Source organism: Psammomys obesus, unplaced genomic scaffold, assembly GCF_907164565.1.
Source record: "Psammomys obesus unplaced genomic scaffold, mPsaObe1.curated_primary_1811, whole genome shotgun sequence".
In the NCBI taxonomy this organism is placed as follows: domain Eukaryota; kingdom Metazoa; phylum Chordata; class Mammalia; order Rodentia; family Muridae; genus Psammomys; species Psammomys obesus.
The window spans coordinates 1702630-1725330 of NW_026596039.1; the positions used below are offsets into that span (position 1 = coordinate 1702630).

The window sequence follows — 22701 nt, forward strand, 5'->3', positions numbered from 1 at the left end:
GTTTAAAACCAAGTCTCATGTTTTTAGTCAATGACAAAAGAAAGAAGAAAAGCTTAAGATTTTTTTTTTTTTTAAATGCAGTGAGTTCCCTAGTAAGGGAATCAGGGACTGTCTCTGGGGTGAACTCAGTGGCAGGCTGTCTGATTACCTCCCCCTGGAGGGTGCAACCTTTCCAGGCCACAGAGGGAGACAATGAGACCTGAAAGGCTAGAGTAAAATAGAAGGGGATGAGGTCCTCCCCTATCAGTGGACTAGGGGAGGAGCGTGAGAGAGAAGAGGTAGGGAGGGTGGGATTGAGAGGAGAAGAGGGAGGGGCAACAACTGGGATACAAAGTGAATAAACTGTAATAAATAATAAATTTAAAAAATGAAAGGCAGAGTTTTCTAGGGCTGATATCATAAATATAAAATGAGTAACATTTGCTTTTCATTAAATAATTACACTCATATCATTTATAGTAAAGCAGAAATTCATTTTACTTTTCTAATTATACATTCTACTAAGCTTGAGTAAGTGTGATGTAAGGAAAATCAATGATTACAATATTTTATGTAACCCAAATGACATATTGTATACTTATTTAAAATGAAATACTATTTAAGATGTAAACCAAGGACCAAAATGTTTCAAGACACAAGGAAGGGGTGAGGGAGCAGAATTTTGTGTAATGGTAGGTACACCGAAGGCTCTAGACCTCAAGTCCAGCTGTATTCCTTTAGATGTGTGGGCTTGGTTACTCATTTTGTCCCTGAATGATTTTATTACATCATTTATAGTGCAAGGTTCTGTAGCAAAGTAGCTGTATTCTCTAGTGTAAATATTAAGTTGTCATTATTCTCTTGTATATGTGAAGTTTTTGCTCTCTTTGATGTACTGACAAAGGATGTACCAGATCTACAACTTGATAAACAGTAAAATATTACCCACCATGAAAGTACTCTTAAATATGGGAAAAATTTCCACACTTCCAAGGCCTTTACTGAAGTATATAGTAGATGCTTCTTTTAGTGGAGAGAAAGAAGGAGGGAGAGAGAAAATAATTAAAATAATTTTGAGTGATTCAGGCCTATGCCATATCCAAGGGTGCACTCAAGTAGATTTGAAGACACACCAAATTCATCCGCTCTCATTTATTTATTCATTGGAAGTACATTCAGAATTCTTTCTCCAAGTAATTTTGAAAATTATAAAATTAAACAAAAACAAAATAAATAAAACAAAAAGCAATGAAAATAAAGTTGTTTTCACAGGATTTGAGCATTAGAATTGGAGGTTTTGAGTTTGACTTTGATTCATTGGTGAAGAAATCTTTTCAGATGTTTGAGAGAGAAACTAAATTATCTCCATGTTTGATATCATTCATATATAAACTCTCAAATGCCCTCAAAGGAAATAATACCTTTTAATAAATCCATGAAAAATTCATCTCCTTCAGGACAAAAAGCAAGCTTCCCTTGTGGAATTTACTCTGTCTTTACACTGAAGAATTATGGATTTCCTTCCTTTTAGTAGTGTGGGGAACTAGCCTTGAGGTTTGAGAGATCAGCTGAAGGTTTGAGAGACTTCTAATCTATATTTACACAATTTCTGGTTGAGTAATGGAAAGCATAACACTCTTTTCTTTTGTCATCATGTTTTCAAGCTGTTGTTACCCAATGCAAATTTAATGATTAAAATTAATCATCATCTCACTCTTGTTTAGGAAACCTAAACTTTAAAAAATCATAATCTGGATATACACCAGAGGTTCCTGAAATCTTATCAGCATGATGTTTTACTCTAAATATTTTTAAGAAGATAGTTAGGTCTTTAATGTAACCATAACTAATAATCAGTTTATCACTCTAACAAATTATCTAAATAAATCAGGATTATGAAGTACATTAATATAGTCTGTCAAAAAGTTTACTCAGGACTTCTTAGTGTGTATTCTCATGTTACACAATCGAACTTTTGAAGCACTATGATGAATGAGCTAGTATGTTTCCTTAGCCTTCAGTGCCTGTAGGTAATTATTGGCCAATATTTTCAAAGTTCTTTTGGACTAAAATGTTTTCAATTGTTTGTACTCAGGAAACAGAAAAGTTGAAAGATTCGTTTTTCTGCACTTTTATTATGGAAACAGGCATACCTAATACTTGTGTTGAAATGACACATATTAAATGCCTAATCGGAGGCTTTCCTCCCTTGAAGCTATGAATACCATTGTGAGCACATATTATACTTACCCTGTTGATTCGTTACAGAGTCCACTGTTGATTTGTTTCCTTTAGTAGTCTCTGCTTATATTTGAAGTATGATATCAAGTTCATTATCTCAAAAACAGATCTTACATTTCTTCCACAGGTAAGGTTTTATATGAAGTAGAGAAATGATGATTCCAAGACTGATAGTGGAGATGAAGGAACTAGATTATATACTTTGGTGTATGTCACTATCTTTCAATATAGGTCTTCTTTTTCTTCACACACTTTTTTATTTTTTTAAATTTGTTTATTTATTACATTTTATTCACTTTGTATTCCAGCTGTAGCCCCAGTCTACATGGAGCCTCATCTCCTCCCAATCCTGCCCTCCCTGCCTCTTCTCCTCCCATAACCCTTCCACAGTCCACTGGTAGGTGAGGTCTGAACTTCTTGCCTTTTGTTCTTTTTCTACCTGTTCAATGACCTCAATCACATCACCTACCAGTAAGAATAACTTCTCATAAATATCATTGATCATATTGGTAAAGGTGTCTACTCTCTGGAAATTGTTTTCTAACAGTTTTGTGAATTTTCAGCTTTCTCATCTCTTCCTCTAGGAGTCAGATTAAATGGTTTGGTTATTTTCCCCGGGTACATTTCAGATTTGTGTGTCATCCCTTGTTTTCATGAAATTTAAAGCTAATTTAAAATAAAGCTAATTTATTTTTAGTTTTTCAATGTTTATGCCTTGAAAATTAATAACTTTTTGGTAAATTTTATTGAGACTGATATGTAATTTTATGTCTTCTCAGTACACAGATTGGTAAGACATCTTAAAGGAATTTCATATTATACTTCTCTATACTTCTCCAATGTCTCCAAGGACATTGAAAACAACATCTCTAAAAATGTCCAAATACAACTATATTTATTCTACAACTCCATTCCTGGAAATACATCAAAAATAAAGACATAAAACATCTAGATCTAAAAAACAAACAAACAAACAAACAAAAAAAGTAGCTTTAATTTCGAGTTAATAAAATCATTCTTCACAATATCCAAAATTCAAATAACCAAATGTTTAATCATGAACCAATGAACCAAGTAAGACATAAACATACAATGGACTGTAATGCAGGCTTAAACAGGAAGAAATCCTATTTGTGACAGGGATGGCCCTAGAAAATATTACGGCAAGTAAAATTAGTTATTTTCAGAGTAAGTGCTGCACTGTTTTTGTTCCACAAGACATCTCAGATAATAGAACACAAGAAGTAGACAATAGAATAGTGGCAAGCAGAGGAGACGCAAAGGATGAGGAAGGTGTGCAATGAGTGTAAAGTTAGTCATAAATCAGTGGCTTCCAGATGTTAACTGTGCACCATAGTACTTTTAGTTGACAATATGGTAATATTAATTTCAAATTTTTATAAGATGGATCTAATGGTACATATTCTTAAAAAAAACCCATAAAACTAGGAAAAATGAAGTCAAAGAAATTTTGGGAGGTGATGAGTTATTACCTCGATTATGGTGATGACATTATACATGCAAATATCTCAGATATGATTTATATACACAATCATGAATTATATACACAATTTGAACATAAATTTTGCATCTCTACTGTCTTTCAACAAATCTGAATAAATTAATATGTGAATTAAATGTAGAGTTCCAGCTAGAATTTTGCAAGTGAAATAAGATATTTTTCCTTTTTAATTTTATTTTATTATTATTTTTATTATTAGTTACATTTTATTAACTCTGTATCCCAGCTGTATCCCACTCCCTCATTCCCTCCCAACCCTACCCTCCATCCCTCATCTCCTCCCTGCCCCTTTCCAAGTCCACTGCTTGGGGAGGACCTCCTCCCCTTTCATTTGACCGTGTTTTATCAGGTATCTTGGGGACTATTTTTCCCTTTTTAACCTAAAGAAAATTTATTGTAAAGCCTACCATTAAATCAGTCTCTAGAGCTACCCATACCAAGCTTTATTCTTATTAAGGGAACAACTGCAGCTGTTTTTAGTTTATGTGAATTCACTGAGATTTACATGATTTTATTTTTCACTGTTAACTTAACCAGAAAACTTTACATATTTGCAAAGTAGCTTGTGGTTTTATTCCAAGAATGTTCAGACATGCTAAAAGAAATTTGAAATTGGTATTTACGTTCAGTAAGAAGAATTTTAAACAGAGTTTGACTTCTCGAGTGGAAATATTAGGGCTGTAACTAATAAAGGCAGTCTTGGGAGATAGGCATTTTTATCCCAGGGCAATCACTGAAGACCTGAGAGGTGCAATACTGAACATCCCACCACCGGGATGGAGATGAGCTGTATGTGGGCTGTGTTAGGGAATCTGGGTTTACATGTCTATTTTCACAGCTTTCTGCTTTAACATAAAATACAGGACATGATTATTTAGGCACTGAGGCAACTTGACTTCAGAATCAATGCCAGAGAGCCGCTGCAGATGACTCCTCTATGCAAATTAGAGAAGGCAGTAATGAGCATGGAGATGCAATCTACAAGGGAGATGGTGTCTCTGAGGAGGTACCATGCTCATCCCTATTAAGACGTAAACAGGTATCAGTTTCCTGGGGAAAGCTGTCTCTGGATATTAACTAGCCATTGCTGTTTTCAAAACACAACAACATCCACTGTGTTGAATCCCTGGGCTGTTTGTCTGATCATAAATGGTAACTTTCCTCTTGTGTGACTGTAGAGGGCCTTTTTGCAGAAGGCCAGCAAAATGCACACTCCACTTTCATCTCTGAAGGAGTCCCCAGACCACTCATGGGTACAAGCAGTGTCCTGATACTCTCAACACTATATATCTGGCAAGTCTGTGGCAGCACTCCTCCCTTCTCAAGTTTTATATTCATACAATTCACCTATAAATCAAATCAAGTAAGGACTTAACAGTGATTTTTCAAAAAAATCTCTGATTATCTGAATTTAACACCTTTAGAAATGTATTTGGTTACTTATCATTTCTTAAGTCTTTTAAAACTGGATTTATTTATTCTTTTGAACTTTCATGCAGTGTATTTTCATGATATTATTTCCCACCCCCCAAACCTTCTCAGAGCCGCTTCCCTTTTATATCCATCCAATTTCATGTTTGTTGTTTGTTTGTTTGTTTTTGTTTTGTTTTGTTTTTTTGTCTCTCTTTACAAAAGTAAAAGAAAAAAAGCCACTGAGACTCATGTAGTCTGATTTGTCTTGCTTATCTACTCCTAAGAACGTGGTCTGCCTTGGAATGTGGTTGATAGATACCCAGTGCCACTCATTTGAAGAAAATGAATTTTCCACCTCCAAGCAGCAGCATTTAGAGAATTGTTTTATCAGCTCTGAGTGAGAGGGTCTCCTGGTTTCATTCAATGAACTTGTAAATATTTTGCCATGGGCAAGGGACATGCTTATGATAAGACGTATTTAGCCACTCCCAAAATGTGCGCAGTTGTCTCTGTAGAACAGAAGGGAATTAGAGCTATAAAGACACTAAACTCTGAATTAGGAAACAGCCAATCTGGGTCAATCCCCTACTGCAAGGAATTTCTTCAAACGAGGTATGTTGAAGCCCATCCAACAGTCTGAGAGGGAACAGCAGAGTCCAGAAAGCAGACGGGAAACATCTCAGGTAAGTTCAATTTTCTGTAAATTGTCTCTTTCTTCACCTCTGCAGATGAAGATCTACAGAAGAATGACAGATGGAAACTACTCCCTGGTGACTGAATTTATCCTGGAGGGCTTAACGAACCGGCCAGAACTCCAAATGCCTCTGTTTTTCCTGTTTCTAGGAATCTACATGGTTACGATAGTGGCCAATCTGGGCTTGATTACACTGATTTCATTGAATTCACACCTTCACACACCCATGTATTATTTCCTCTTTAATCTGTCATTTGTAGATATTTGTTACTCTTCTGTCTTTACCCCCAAAATGCTAATTAATTTTGTGGCAGAGGAAAACACCATCTCCTATACAGGATGTCTAGCTCAGCTTTACTTCTTCTGCTTTTTTGTCATCACAGAATGTTATATACTGACTGCAATGGCATACGATCGTTATGTTGCTATTTGTAAGCCACTGCTGTATAATGTTACATTATCCCCTCAGATATGTGCTGGGTTCGTGTCTGGGGCATATGTGATGGGATGCTGGGGTTCCCTGGCCCATACTCTTTGCATGGCAAGGCTCACCTTCTGTGATGCAAACCTTGTCAATCATTATCTGTGTGACATCCTCCCTGTGCTCCAGCTATCCTGCTCCAGCACTTACATCAATGAGGTTGTGGTCTTTGTTCTGGTGGGCCTCAACATCGTAGTGTCTACCAGTACGACTTTTGTCTCCTACAGCTTCATCATTGCCAACGTTCTCCGCATTAGCTCCGCAAGGGGCAGGGCTAAAGCCTTCAACACCTGCAGCTCCCACATAATGACTGTCTCACTCTTCTTTGGAGCAGCAGCCTTCATGTACCTGCAACCTTCTGATGCAGAGTCTATGGACAAGGGAAAAGTGGCCTCGGTATTTTACACAAATGTCGGGCCCATGCTGAACCCCTTGATCTACAGCCTAAGGAATAAGGATGTCAAGCTTGCTCTGAAGAAAACTCTGAAAAGAAAACTATTTTCTTGAGCAGAAATAGAGAAATGATAAGAATAAATATTTCTCTTGATTATTTTGAGATATTTATAACTAGACACTGACCTAATCAGGCTTAATATTTATCTTCATTAATCTAGAGCCATGTTTGCTTTATTCATAGCATTTCATTTCCTTGCTCTTTTTTCTCATATCTTTTACATAGATAATTATATACTTGAGACACAAAAAACAAGTAAAGAGTATTACTTTTTTCTTTCTTTATGAGAAAAAAAAATTGGCCTGAGCAAACTACTAGGTAACCAATTCATCAAATAACATCACGTTTACACTGTGAGGTAGGAGACGGATTATGCCTGTGGGCTCTTCTCTGCTGTGTGTGCATTTGATTTCACTGTGGAATTCCTATGACACAGACACAGAATCAGATTGTCTCATAAAAGCAGACTCAAAAGCAAACAAAATGGGTGAGAATTTTGAAAAATGCGTTATCCTTTGTGGTTTTTGTCAGCAGCTACAAAATACGCACCAATTGTCACTGCCTTAAGAGATTGTTAAAGACAAACATGAAGTTCCGCTCCTGTAAATATGTCCCGACAGTAAATACCACAGGAAACATTGCTCTTCACCATTTGATCCCAGTTTCTGAAGCATCATAAAATTTTTTTACTGTTCTTTGACCCTCCCTTTTTTGTTATACCTATCAGTTGATATAGTTGTTGAATGAAAAACATTTCTGTTTCCTCTAATATGTGAGTCACTTTGTTCTGAATATGGTTACATATGCATAGTTCTCATTATCCAAGAAACAAAGATACTGTTTGTTTTGCCTTTGTATCAGGCATTACGAATAAGATTTAACATTTACTTAATATAAAAATTTCAGAAATAATTTAAATGTATATGAAAATTCTGCTATGTATATTCTTATGTATGGTCTTACTAAGTATCATAATTAAAATTTTCCATAAAGTATAAATCATGAGCAGATATTTTTTTTATGATTTTAGGTAAGACATCTTTAAAACTCATTTTAAAGTTGCTAAGGTGACATAGCACCACACATAGAATATGAGAATGCTCAACTTATAGCAACAGACAATTCCATTTTTTTCTACTTTGTAGGTAAATGCTATCTATTCCCAGAGGTTAGTTTGAATAAAAATAGTTTGAAAAATAATATGATACTATGCTTAGTTTTTCTCATAAAAATGAAGATATAGAAAGTTTTATAGAGCAAAGATATTTCCTGTTGATAGATGAAGCTGAAGGAAGACACATCTAAAATATAACAAGAGCTGCAACATGTGTGTATGTCTGTGTGTTTATGTGTGTGAGAGAGAGGGTAAGGAAAGAAAAAGAGAAGGAGAGACAGAGAGAGAGAGGGAGAGAGAGAGAGAGGGAGGGAGAAAGCAAGAGAGAGAACTGAAAACAAAGAAAACTGACAAGTCCTTCCTGGATGCATAACAACCAAGAATCACTCCAAACATTAAAAAAAAAAAAAATGTTTTTCACACATGAAATACTTAAACTTCAATTATATGAGAATTTATAAATATCATAAAAGGTAATACTTTAAAGAAATAGAAAACTTATTAGTACACGTGTATAGTACATTTACGTCACACTGACCAATGTGTTACCCTCTTTTATGCCCCTCTCACTCCTAAGGGTCATCCTCCTTTCCCAGCTAGTCTCCCTTCTACTTTTCTTTCTTCCTTCCTTCCTTTCTTTCTTTCTTTCTTTCTTTCTTTCTTTCTTTCTTTCTTTCATTTGCTTTGTTGATATTATGAACCAAATTAGATTCCTGATATGGGTATCAACCTAGAATTCTATATACAGCTAAGCTGACACTCATTAATGATCATGAAATACAGACATCTAAGGCATACCCTAGGGCATTTATTTACTTAACCAGACCTTCTCACTGAAACAGTAAACAGACAGGCAGGCTTTAGAATGTGAAGCTATAAGTGAAAGAAAGTTAAAACAATCATAACTAGGATAAGGTTGATGAATGTGTATTTAAAGAGGGTTTGTTACATACTAGGATAATAACAGATACATTGAGCATATTTCACCACAACCATGTTGAAGGCTTCCTCTGACATTGTGTTCAGAGCTCCAAGGAGGGACACACACACACACACACACACACACACACACACACACACACACCACTTATACACACAGTAGATGAAGGAAAGCTCCAACAAGCTCTAATAACTTTAATTTTTCCCTCATAGCTTATGTCCCCCAGCAAAATCTTTCAAGCAGTATAAAAATTACAGTGTGGTTACATTCTATTTTTATTTTTCTTTAAGTGAATGATTACAACAAATATTCAAAAATCTTGTTCCCTGATATCCCTCATGATTAAATGTACTACAGGTAAAAACAGACAAACAGAAAACAAGAACCCACATGTTTGTGTCTAAGCAACTTGTTAAAGATTTGCAAAGTGTAAGCAAGCAATATATTTTTCTCAGCCAGGTTCTTCTATTGGAAGGCTGTAATTCGCAGTTACAAAAAAAGGAACAATTTCTTTTAATTTATCTTGAAAAGTAATCTTATAAAACATTTTTTTAAATCACAAATCTAAAATATCAGTCAGACATTTCTACTTTAAATCTTCAGGGTGCACATCTACTCATTAACAGTTTTTATCACAGCATATCAGGAAGCCAAGGGTAAAAACTGGTACAAGAAATTAATTATTATCTTGATCATCAGCCCAGCTCTAGGAAGAAAGGCATGCCAGCCAATAGTAGTCGGGCTGCTATTGTTCTTGATTCCTGACCTCAAAATAAATAAATAAATAAATAAATATTCCTAGCTCAATTATCAAAAGTATGCCTTTCTGAACTTTAAATTGTTTCTCAAGATTTCCTGTTAAAGCCATTAGCATAAACTTCTTAACCTAACTTAACCTACTAACAATCTATATTTCTAAGTTCAGTCAGAGGAGGTGGTTGAATTGTTAATCTCCTCCAGCAGCATTGCTTGAAAATGATCAATGACTATTATTTTAAGTGCCAATGACACTATTCAGTGATGGGCTGGAAAACCCCTTAGAGTTTTCATACAACTCATTGATTATTACAGATGAGATGTTCACAAGTCAACAAAAAAAGAATGAAGTCGTCTACAGCAAAATGAAGTCTTCAGGACACGTAGTACTTGGGGCTCAGCCTCTATAGTAGCCATCACGGTTGTGTTAACCTGTAGACCGATTTTCATGAGTGCTAAAGCTGTTCTGCTGTTCCTCTTGCATGGCCACCAACACAATAAGGTGACATTCATTTATCAGAGATGAAGAAGACACAAAAGGAGGTATATTAAAGTCATAATCATTTCTAAACCTTCAATTATTAGAGAAGAAAGTATATATATATATATATATAGATAGATATAGATATATAGATTGCTTTAAACATTGCTAATTCGTGGAGAAGAGGAAGGGAAGGTGGAATTGGGAGGAGACAAGGGATGGAGCTGCAGTTGGGATACAACGTGAAGCGTGAATAAACTGTAACAAATAAAAATAAACAAATTTTAAAAAGAATACAAAATTTAGGAGTGACCTCTGAAATGTGTAATTTTCAAATGTGAAAATAAAAAGGAGGTACAAACAAAAAATGTTTAATTTAATCAAAAGAATAAAAGGGAAAGGGGAAAAAAGTGAAAAGGGGGCTGCTGAACAGAAGAACAATAAGTAAAACAAAATATCAGAATGAATTAAGGTATATGAATAACAATGACAAAAATAAATGAACCAACTCTAATATGCACAAGACTAATGCTTTACAGAAAAGGTGTTGGGAGACAGTAACACCCAACTGCTCTTTAATTACCTCCCCCTGAGGGGGAAGCAGCATTACCAGGCCACAGAAGAAGACAATGCAGCCACTCCTGATGAGACCTAATTTACTAGGATCAGAAGGAAGAAGACTTGGGAAGGGGCATGCATGCAGAGGGTGGAGGAAGGGAGGGATTGGGATGGGAGGAGGGAGGGAACCACAGGGCGATACAAAGTGAATAAAGTGTAATTAATAAAGAATTAAAAAAAAGACCCCCCCCAAAAAAAGAAAAGATGAGCTGGGGTGTCTGGGTAGGAATCCTGAGGAATATAGGGAGGGAATTTAGGAGAGATGGTGGGACTGAGAGAAGAAGAGGGAGGGACCTATGACCAAGATGTAAATTGAATTAATTAATAAAAACATAAATAAAAACAAAAGAGAGAGAGACACACACATACACACATGGGTTGGCTGTCTTGAATATTTAAAATAAGTTTACCAAAAGCACATTGTCATCTCTGAAATCATATATATATGAAACATTAGATGGACCAAGTAGGTTGAATTTAGGAATACATATATTTAGTGTGTGTGTGTGTGTGTGTGTGTGTGTGTGTGTGTGTGTGTAGTTATTCAACAATTAATGAAGAAGAGGACATAAATTTGAGAAAGAGGAAGAGATAAATACATGGTAGATACTGGAGTGTGATAAAAAAAAAAGAAGGAAATGGTACAATAATGTTTTAATCTCAAAAAAATCAAAAAACAAATATTTACAAAAATATTTAGAAGATATTTGCACATAGGAACTCACAGGGTGGGGTTAAGACAGCACATACAGAATCTGAGCAAGCCCAAGAAAGAACAAATTCTAGAATAGAGAGGGAAGTTTAACACAAGCCCTACCCATAGCCAGGAGGTTAATGGCAATTGTTAGCTGCTAGAAAGGCAGAAACAGTTGTTTTGTTTTGTTTTCCTAAGAATGTAGCCACTTATAAGTCAACCATACCAATGGAAGACAACACATTCAAGAATATTTGTGCAAATGTCCTTTATCCCATGGAGGCCACTGTGACCCCAGGACAGCTTTTGGCTTGGAGATCATTCTACCTGCTTCCCATCTGCCTGGCCCACCTGGGATACAGTGAATCCAGTCGATGGACTACCAGGCTGGCAAACATCATAGTCAACCAGATGGCTAGAGGCCAGTGTAGGAATACAAGCAACAAATTTAGGGCAACAAGGCACCAGCAGAAACCAGCAGTCCTACCACAGCAAGCCTTGTAGATACTATCACCGGAAGTACAAGATAAAGATTTTAAAACTGAGATTATGAAAAGGATAGAGGCCTTAAAGATCTCAAAGTGGCACAGGAAAGTGCAATCAAACAGGAAAAGAATTGAACAAATCTCTTAAAGAAATTAAATATATGCAACTATAATCAAACATGTGAACGAAATAAATAAAACTGTTCAAGATCTAAAAATGGAACCAGAGCAATAAAGAAAACACAATCTGAGACAATCCTAGAGATGGAAAACCTAGGGAAGAAGACAGAAACTACAGATACAAGCACCACTAACAGAATACAAGAGATTAAAGAGAGAATGCCAGGGGTAGAAAATACGATTGAAAAAAATCAATACATGAGTCAAAGAAAATGTTAAAACTAGGAAGCTCCTGACACAGACCATGCAAGAAATCTGGGACAGTATGAAAAAAACAAACCTGAGTATAATAGGAATAGAAGAAAAAGACTCCCAGTTCCATGGTCCAAAAAATATTTTCAACAAAATCAGAAGAAAACTTCCCCAACCCAAAGAAAGAGAGGCTTATACACTGACAAGCCTGCAGAACTGCAAATAGATTGTACCAGAAAAGAAAAGCACCCTGCCACGTAACAACCAAAACACTAAATGTATAGAACAAAGAAAAAAATATTAAAAACTGAAAGAGAAAACGGCCAAGTCACATTTAAAGGCAAACCTATCAGAATTACACCTGATTTCTCATCAGAAACTCTAAATCTAGAAAACCCTGGACAGATATCTTTATTTTTATCTTTTTATATTAATTACACTGTGTATCCCAGCTGTAGTTCTCTCCCTAATTCCCTCCCAATCCCATTCTTCTTCCCTCTTGTTCTCCCATGCCCCTCTCCAAGTCCACTGATAGGAGAGGTGCTCTTTCCCTTCCATCTGACCCTAGACTATCAGGTCTCATGAGGACTGGCTGCATTGTCTTTCTCTGTGGCCTGGTAAGGCTGCTCCCCCTTCAGGTGGAGGTGATCAAAGAGCCAGCCCATAAGTTTATGTCAGAGACAGTCTCTGTCTCCCTTACTAGGTAACTCAATTGGATACTGACCTGCCATGGGTTACATCTGTGCAGGGGTTCTAGGTTATCTCCATGAATGATCCTTGGTTGGAGTATCAGTCTCAGAAAACCCCTGGGCCCAGATTTCATGGTTCTGTTTTTCTCCTTGTGGAGCTCCCATCCCCTCCAGGTCTTTCTATCTCCCCCTTCTTTCATAAGATTCCCTGCACTCTGCCCAAAGTTTGGTTATGAATCTCAGCATCTGTTTTGATATCCTGATGGGCAGAGTCTTTCAGAGGCCCTCTGTGGTGGGCTACTATCCTGTTCCCTGTTTTCTCCCTCTTCTGATGTCTGTCCCATTTGCCTTTCTGAATGACGATTGATCATCTTGCCCTGGTTCCTCCTTCTTGCCTAGCTTCTTTAGATGTACAGATTTTACTATGTTTATCCTATATTGTATGTCTAATATCTACTTATAAGTGAGTATATACCATGTGTGTCTTTTTTGCTTCAGGGATACCTCAGTTAGGATGATCTTTTCTAGTTACCACCATTTGTCTGCAAATTTAATGATTTCCTTATTTTTAATTGCTGAGTAGTATTCCATTGTGTAAATGTACCACAATTTCTATATCCATTCCTTTGAGGATATCAGAAGATGGAAAGATGCCCCATGCTAGTGGATCTATATGATTAACATAGTAAAAATGGTTATCTTTCTAAAAGCAATCTACAGGTTCATCGCAATTCCCTTCAAAATACAAACACAATTCTTTACAGACCTTGAAAGAAAAATTCTCTACTTCAAATGCAAAAACAAAAAACCCAGAATAACTAAAACAACGCTATTTAATAACAGAAGTTCTGGAGGTATCTTCATCCTTGATTTCAAGTTGTACTACAGAACAGTAGTAATAAAAACTGCATGGTACTGGCATAGAAATAGACTGGTTGATCATTGACAGTGAATTGAAGACCCAGAAATCAATCTACATACCTATGGTCACTTGATTTTTGACAAAACATACAATGGAAAAAAAAGACAGCATCTTCAACAAGTGGTGCTAGTCATTTCCCTGCACAAAACTCAAATCCAAGTGGATCAAAGACCTCAATATAACACCAGGCACACTAAATCTATTAGAAGAGAAAGAGGGATAGAGCCTCTCAGACTCATTGGCACAGGAGGCAACTTCCTGAACAGAACACCAACAGCACAGGCTCTAAGATCAACGATTAATAAATGGGACCTCTTGAAACTGAAAAGCTTCTACAAGGCAAAGGACACTGCAAATAGAATGAAATGACTGTCTACAGATTGGGAAAAGATCTTCACCAATCCTACATCTGACAAGGTGCTAATATAAAAAATATATAATGAACTCAAGAACTCAACCACCAAAAACCAAAATAATCCAATTAAAAAATGTGCTACCGAAATAAACAGATAATTCTCAACAGAGGAATCTCAAATAGTGGAGAAGCACTTAAAGAATGCTCAACTTCATCAGGGAAACGCAAACCAAAATGACTTTGAGATTCCAGCTTACACCAGTCAGAATGGTGGAGATCACCATCTCAAGTGAGAGTAGAGGCTAGCCACAGTGTGGAGAAAGGTGAACATTTCTCCATTGTTGTGGGAAATGTAAACTTGTACAGCCACTTTCCAAATCAATCAGGCACTTTCTCAGAACACTGTGAATACCTTTACCTCAAAACTCAGCTCTACCTTTCCTTGGTCTCTATCCAAAAGACACTCTACCATACAACAAGGGCACTTGCTCAACTATATTCCAGAATCTGGAAACAATCTACATGTCCTTCAGTTGAACAATGGAAAAAGAAACTGACACATTTACACAACAGAATACTACTCAGCTATTTAAAACAGGAAATAATGAAATTTGCAGGCAATTGGATAGAAGTAGAAAAGATCATCCTGAGTGAGGTAACCCAGACCCAGAAAGGCACACATGGTATGTACTCACTTGTAAGTGAATTTTAGTCTTTAGGATAAGCATACTAAGAGGCACAGACCCAAAGAAGATAACATACAGGACCCAAGTGGGGATGCATAAAGCTCACTCATAAGTGGAGACAGAAGAGACAAAGGTAGTGGTTGAAGACAGGAAACAAGGCAGGAGAGAAGGCAGAGTGTTAAAAGGAGAACAGACCTGGGGCAAGCAAGGGCGAGAAGTCAGAAGGCCTGTAGAGAAAAGAGAAACTGAGGGTGGGGACACCTCTGTGCTAAGCTGGAGACCTAAGTCAGGGTAGGCTCTTGGGAGAATATGAAGGAGACTCAAGCAGAGAGTCCTAGTAGCATAGGCTATAGAGGCTGAAGAGGACACCCTCTAACTAGACTAGTCTCTAAGCAAGGGGAGGGGAACACCAAACCACTCACAAAAACTTTGACCCAAAATTTACTCTGCATACAAGATGTGAAGGGATAAAGAAAGAACAGTAGAGTAGAGATTTAGGGAATGCCCGCCAGTGCCTGGCCCAACCAAAGACTCACCCTATCAGAGAGCGCCAGCCCCTGACACTATGAATGATACTCTGCTGAGCTTGCAGGGGCCTGACAGTGTCATCCTCTGAGAGGCTCTACCCAGCAGAGCCTCAAAACTGATGAGACTCACAGCCAAACATAGGGTGATGTATAGGGAGTCTTGTGGAAAAGTGGAAGGAAAGAGAAAAGGCCCTGGAGGTGACAGGAGCTCCACCAAAACAACAGAGGCTGCTAACCAGGGCCCAGAGGGGTTTGCTGAGACTGAAGTATCAACCAAGGACTATGCATGAACTGGACCTATGCCCTCTACAAAAATATAGCAGGTGGGAAGCTTAGGCTTCATGCTGGTTCTCTAGTAAGGGAAGTGAGGACTGCATCTGACATGGACTCACTTGTCAGCTTTTGATCATGTTTCCCTGGAGGGGATGCCTTGCTTGGCCACAGGGGAAGAGGACATGCTCATTCCTGATGCAACTTGATGAGTTGGACTGGATTCAAAAGAAAGCTTCCCTTTTCCTCAGAAAAGAAAAGGAGAAAGGGGAGAGGGAAGGAGGGTGAGACCGGGAAGAGAAGAGAAACGGTCCTACAAAAGGATATAAAGTGAATAAAAAAGTAGGAAAAAAAATTGTGCATCAGCAATTAGTCTGGAGTTTAAAATAAATGAGCAACTGAATGAACAAACAAGCCAATAAATAAAAAAAATTTCAGCAACTTATGTGTGCATGAAATGAAGACTCAGTCTGGAAAGATTTTGAGGAGAGTGAAAATGATCAAAATTAGTCTCAAAGAACTAATTGTGAAGGGAAATGAAGAAGTGGATCTGAGGGAGAGAGGAGGAGGGGAAAGGAACTGGGAGGAAAGGCAGGAGGGGAAACTGAGTTTGTGATATAATATAAGACAGACTTAACAAACAAACAAATAAAGTTTAAAGATCTTCAAAGCTAAATAAGATGGTGCATGCCTTGCTGGCCAAGGAGTATCATGATTTTCAGGTGAGCTTAGATATCAATGAAATTGTGCTTCAAGATATATTTTGTTTCAACAAAATAAGAAAATATGAGAAAGAGATACCAGTTGCATGATTTTACATGTTTTGAGTGGCCAATGGTTTCATATGATGTTCAGGATCATGTGGTTCTAGGTCATAAGGCAGATAGTAGGATTCAGACAAATAAGCTAAACTAATGAAATTATTGAGGTCAGTTTTTTTTTTTTTTTCAGGAAAGATGATTGAATTATATTTAGTATTTCTTTTTTTTAATTTTGGTTTTCTGGACAGGGTTTCTGTGTGTAGCCTTGGTTGTTTGGCTGTCTTAGGCTTGCTTTTTATACCAAGCTAGCCTTAAACACACAGCGATCCACCTGCCTCTGCCTTCCTGAGTGCTGGGATTACAAGAGTGTGCCCCTGCACATGGCACATTTAACCTTTTAACAATAGTAGTTGAGGCACCCTGTATCTTTACAGATTCTGTAATAGAAAACATACAGACTAGTGAACAGGAAAGTTTAGTTATTTTTCCAGAGAGTAAATCCCTTTAAGACTGATTGATCTCTACTAGAGTAGGATTCAGATAACAAAAGAAAAAAATACATTCGTAAAATAGCTTATAAATTCTAGAGTATTATAGAAAGACAACATGGGATTTATTATTGAGTTTTGTTAATAGTGTCAAATCCCCGAGGCAGTGAAATGCTTCCAAGATCATCAATGCAGTAATTTGTTTTCTTCATTAATCATGTATTACAAATAGGCCAACTCTTCAGAGAGTTTGTGCACCTTTGAGAATGAATTACTTCTGTATTTCTAAGTCCTAGTTTAAACTTTCAGACAATATAGCATCCCTGTGTTTGAAGCAAACATCATAAGGTAAGTAGATGTCAAATTCTCAGAACTTGAATAAGAATTGGATGATACATGAGTTTTAGTGTCCAAATGGTCTTAACAATAATTAGTTCATCAATACTACAGATTCATCTCCCTAACCATAACGTTATAGAACTATAAAAAACTAAAACATATATTGGCTTATTTAATTTGATATTATATTCACTTACTTTTTACATGACTTAAAACAGGACCATTGCAAAAAAAACAAAACAAAACAAAAAAAAAAAACTGCTGTAAAAACAGCATAGTAAAGGTCAATTGGATTTAATAACTTCTCTCTCTTTTTTTTTTTTTTTCATTGTCTTCCTGAATGTTGACTGTTCTAGTCATATGTTTAAAGGTTAGGGGTTTATAGGAAAAATTTCCATAGTTTATGTTAAACAAAGAAACAAAAATCTCAACTTTTATTTCATTCTAGACACACATATATTTCATGTGCCTCTGTATGTGCGTGTGCATGTGTGTGTTTAAGTGCTGGTTAGTTCATGAGTACCTTAATAGATCCTGTGAGCATCTGTATTCTTACCTATTGAATAACCAGTTATTTTTCTTGCGTACTTGTTTATGGATATCAAGAATGGCGGCAACAACTGTTCTGTCTGATACCATTGTGTATTATTTAGCTAGGAAGACAGTATAATTGTAGGTGCGAAAGATAGGGGACAAAACAGGAAGAGACAAAAACCAACATCTCATTGTCACCTACAGAGAGCGCATGACCTATGCAGTTGGAAGTTGCTCATTTTCATTTTTTATTATATATAATCTTTCATTTTAAGTCAAATATTACATGCATAATATCTGATTTTTTGTTCATCTGTGACTTGCACTATGGATTACTTTGCTAGGAAATTTAAATATGGTGTCAGGCTTTCCTGCTTCTTTGAGATGATAACGTCAAAACACTCATATAAATTTTTATATGAACTATTTGGACATAAGTGTATTCTAACATGACAAAATTTTCTAATATCTAGATAAGTTTGCAATTTGAGAACTTTTTTATTTATTTTTAAATTGATACCATAGCCCACTTCTCTTTCTTTTAAACTGATCTTTTTGTGATTCTCAGCTGGGGTAGTAGCTTTCATATGTCTTCCTAAACATTTCTAATTTTACTCTTTTATTTTGACCTTTTCCATGTGCATGGAAAGTATTTCCTAAGAAAGCATGGAGATGAGAGGGATGTCTGTGGGTTGATAAGAGAATGAATCTTAGGACATGACTATTAGGATCTCTGAATTAGTTTTGTATAAATATGGTATCGTTTGGTAACCCTGAAGTTAAAGCTCACTGATTAAGCATATCCAGATAAGTAGGATATTCCTGTTTATCTCCTACTGAGCTCTGCAGAAAAAAAAAAAAAAAGATGATGGGATTTGTTTGCTTCAACAGATGAACAGTTTAAGCCTCAAAATCCTTTGGACAACTCTTCCTTACTCAAGGAAATTCAGTCAGTTATTTTTGCACCCAATCAAAACTGTGGTACCTACCAAGTGTCACTAACTGCTGCATATCTCTTTCTACTGACCTGCAGGGTGTGATCATTTCTATCAGTAAAAAATAAAATTCTGTTGGTTTGATTCATATCATTAACTGCTCAAGTTTAGAGCATGCATCTTATGGGGTTCCACTTTCACAGTCACTCTTTTTTTAATTAAATTTTTATTTTTTTATATTAATTACAGTTTATTCACTTTGTATCTCAGCTGTAACCCCCTGCTTCATTCCCTCCCAATCCCACTTTCCCTCCCTCATCTCCTCTCATGCCCCTCTCCAAGTCCATTGATAGAGAAGGTCTTCTTCCCCTTCCATCTGACCCTAGCCTATCAGGTCTCATCAGGAGAGGCTGTATTGTCTTCCTCTGTCCAGGTAAGACTGCTCCCTTATCAGGGGGAGGTAATCAAAGATCCAACCATTGAGTTTATGTCCGAAATAGTCTCTGTTCCCCTTACTAGGGAACCCACTTGGCCACTGAGCTGCCATGGGCTACAACTGAGCAGAGGTTCTAAGTTATATCCATGAATGGTTCTTGGTTGGAGTATCAGTCTCAGAAAAGACCCCTGTGCCCAGTCACTCTTAAAAGGCTTAACATCTTAGTAACTCTGGAACTGCCCCTCAGAGCATGGCCCATTTTATATTGTTTTGTTTTGTGGGGTGGGTTATTGCTATGCAGCCCAGGGTGGAAGATAACCTTCTTCCCTTGTTTTTGTGATGCAGATTCATTAATCCTTTTTTTTTTTTTTTTGAGATCCTATCCTATTGTATTCTTTCCAATAGTAATATCTCATCAAATCCTGGGTTTAAATACACAGCTATGGTGAATACAATTAAAATGTTGAAAATATGTTGAAAAAATTTTGGATCTTAAACCCATTTTTCATACAAAAAAAATAGCCTGTTTTATTGTATGCATTAATATTTTCTCAATTTATTTTTTGTATTTTTGAAAACAATATATAATTTAAAGCCATATCAATCTCCAATATTATCTCTGTCATAACATTAGGAACATTTTATATTATTACATTAATTTTATGTACATGGTCTTTTGTCTGCATGTACGACAGTGTGTCTTGTGCATGCTGGTGTCTGAAACTCAGACTGGAGTTACAATTGGTTGTAAGCTGGCAGTTAGATACTGGGACAAGAATCCAGGTCCTCTGAAAGAGCAGTCAGTGCACTTAACTGCTGTGCAATCTCTGCAGCCTATAGGGAATGTTTTGAAAATTATTCAATAAAAATTATGAACATTAACTTTTGATGAAACATGTATTTCAAGTCTGCTTGGTTTTGGAAAATGCTAAATAAGTAAGAAAGTAAGTTTGGAGTTCTGATCTGAGAGTTTTGAAAGAAAGGTCAGTGAGACATTGTCTTCAAATGATGTAAGTAAAGGAAGCACTGATTTATTCGTGGTTCATATATTACACCTGAAAGTCAGCTTGACTTTGCTCTTTCAAGGACGAGGCTGGACTCAGTTGTACTTTATAAACAGACTGTAGCACCATATTTCTCTTTTGTACATCCATCTCTAGAAGGTGGATATCGTAACCCATTCTAGCTTTCCCTTCCGAGAAGATAAAGGAAAGTATGCAAGTTTAGGGTGAACAGAGCCATTTCCATAATCTTTTTCTTTATACCCAGAATCTCCTTTATTTAAGTGTCTGTGTTCCTAAAATTAGAAACTCCGATTATTGTGTCTGTGCTCCTAGCTTTAGAGAGTATGATGTTGATTCATATGATACCCCAAGAAATTGAAAGAAAACATTTTTAGATTATCTGAGCTCTATGGCTAGCTACAATTTTATAAAGCTGATATTCTCTTTGGCAGGTACTCAGGTGAAAATGGTAAGTAGTCTTATTTTAATTATACAAACGGAATGATTAGGGTTAAGTTTATAATTATGCTTAATTTAAAGTACTTAGAGTTACATTTTGTGAACAAAATGATAAGACATTGCTTAAAGAGGAACAGTCAATAAGGTGAGGTGCAGCCAAGCCTGTTAAATTCAGTCATTGTCTATAAGCTTTTAAAGACTATTCATGAGGTCTCAAATCTACACAAAGCATTGCAGACAACTAAGGAACATAAAAAGCAGGAGACATCATCTTTCTTAGGAAGAGAACAATAATTTCTTATCCATTACCATATGATCATCCCTGAAATCATACATGCAAGTACCATGACACAAATTGAGCAGGATAAATAAGGACTATATATGTATCCACACATAAGTATATGCATATAACAAAATTAATGAGTGAATTTGAAAAAGAACAAAAAGTATATGGGAGGGCTTGAGGGAGAAAAGGGAAAGTGAAATGATGCTGTTATATTATAATTTCAAAAACAAAAGTAAATTTTGAAAATTCTTTGGATCGCACAAATACTTGGAAAACATGGGATTTTCAGAGATTGAATCCATCAAAAGAGAATCAAAATATAAAAGTCAACCCTCTACCTTCCTTTTTCTTATAGGTATTATGTTGTACAAAATGGCTACTATGAACCATTCTTCAGTGACCGCCTTTATCCTCGAAGGACTAACAAAATGCCCAGAACTTCAGCTCCCCCTGTTCTTACTGTTTCTTGTAATATATGTGATCACAGTGTTGGGAAACTTGGGCATGATCCTCTTAATCACCATCAGTTCTCAACTTCACTCCCCCATGTATTATTTTCTCAGTCATTTATCCTTTATTGACCTCTGCTATTCCTCTGTCATTACTCCTAAGATGTTGGTGAACTTTGTATCTGAGAAGAACATCATCTCCTTTTTGGAATGCATGACTCAGCTTTACTTCTTCCTCATTTTTGTCATTGCGGAAGGCTACCTTCTGACAGCAATGGCCTATGACCGCTATGTTGCCATCTGTAGCCCACTGCTTTACAACATTGTCATGTCTCACAGAGTCTGTTCCATAATGATGGCTGTGGTCTACTTACTGGGTGTCTTTGGGGCTACTGTTCATACCACCCGAATGACTATGTTGTCTTTCTGTGGGTCTAATATTGTCAGCCACTACTTTTGTGATATCCTGCCCTTGTTGACTTTGTCTTGCTCCAGCACCCATATCAATGAGGTACTGCTGTTTATTATTGGTGGAATTAATACCCTAGCACCTACACTGGCTGTCATCATCTCTTATGCCTTCATTCTAACCAGCATTCTTCGTATCCGCTCTACTGAAGGACGGTCCAAAGCCTTTGGCACCTGTAGCTCCCACATTATGGCTGTAGGCATCTTTTTTGGGTCTATCACATTCATGTATTTCAAGCCACCATCCAGCAATAATATGGAACAGGAGAAAGTGTCATCTGTGTTCTATACCACAGTGATCCCAATGCTAAATCCCCTCATTTACAGCCTAAGGAACAAGGATGTGAAGAATGCACTGAAAAAGGTGCTTGGGGGAAGGCAGTAATCCTAACAAATTGAGAAAACAAAATTGAAATGTGAGAAGTTCTCATAACTTCTTTGTATTTTTTCGTCCCTCCAGAGAACAAAAATCATTCTTTAGAAATGATTATTTTATGATTGTCTTGTAGATTAGGATAGTCTTGTAGATTATCAAAAAATATAGTCGTTTAATGACTAGTGTAATATCTGAAAATCTTTAAGAAGAATAGAAATTGATAGAGGAGGAAGGGTTTATAAATACTAAAATATTACCATTACAATATGAAAATCACAGGCTGGACACTAAAGAGAGCAGAGGTATATTTAAAGAAAGGTCTTCCTGAATGTTTTGCACATAAACGAATTTATACACATACTTTCCGCTTATGGCCACTAGGAAGAAACTAGAATGATGCAGGCACATAGCAAAGCATTCCAGCAGCTGCAAGGCACTCAGACAATTTGTATCTTTTCTCTCTTGGAAATTCT

At 36.6% G+C, this 22701-nt stretch overlaps 2 protein-coding genes across 2 annotated transcripts; both read left to right on the forward strand.

Annotated features, from left to right (window-relative positions):
- Positions 1-5883: 5883 nt before the first annotated feature.
- On the forward strand, positions 5884-6837 carry LOC129687500 (olfactory receptor 147-like). Its single transcript, XM_055621925.1, has one exon. It carries the CDS (start codon positions 5884-5886, stop codon positions 6835-6837), a length of 954 nt encoding a protein of 317 aa, XP_055477900.1.
- Positions 6838-21295: 14458 nt separating this feature from the next.
- Positions 21296-22237, forward strand: LOC129687609 (olfactory receptor 8D2-like). The gene has a single exon (XM_055622075.1). It carries the CDS (start codon positions 21296-21298, stop codon positions 22235-22237), a length of 942 nt encoding a protein of 313 aa, XP_055478050.1.
- The last annotated feature ends 464 nt before the right edge of the window (positions 22238-22701 follow it).

Coding starts and splice junctions, on each gene's coding strand:
- LOC129687500 (XM_055621925.1), top strand. CDS start 5,884: ATGAAGATCTACAGAAGAATGACAGATGGAAACTACTCCCTGGTGACT.
- LOC129687609 (XM_055622075.1), top strand. CDS start 21,296: ATGTTGTACAAAATGGCTACTATGAACCATTCTTCAGTGACCGCCTTT.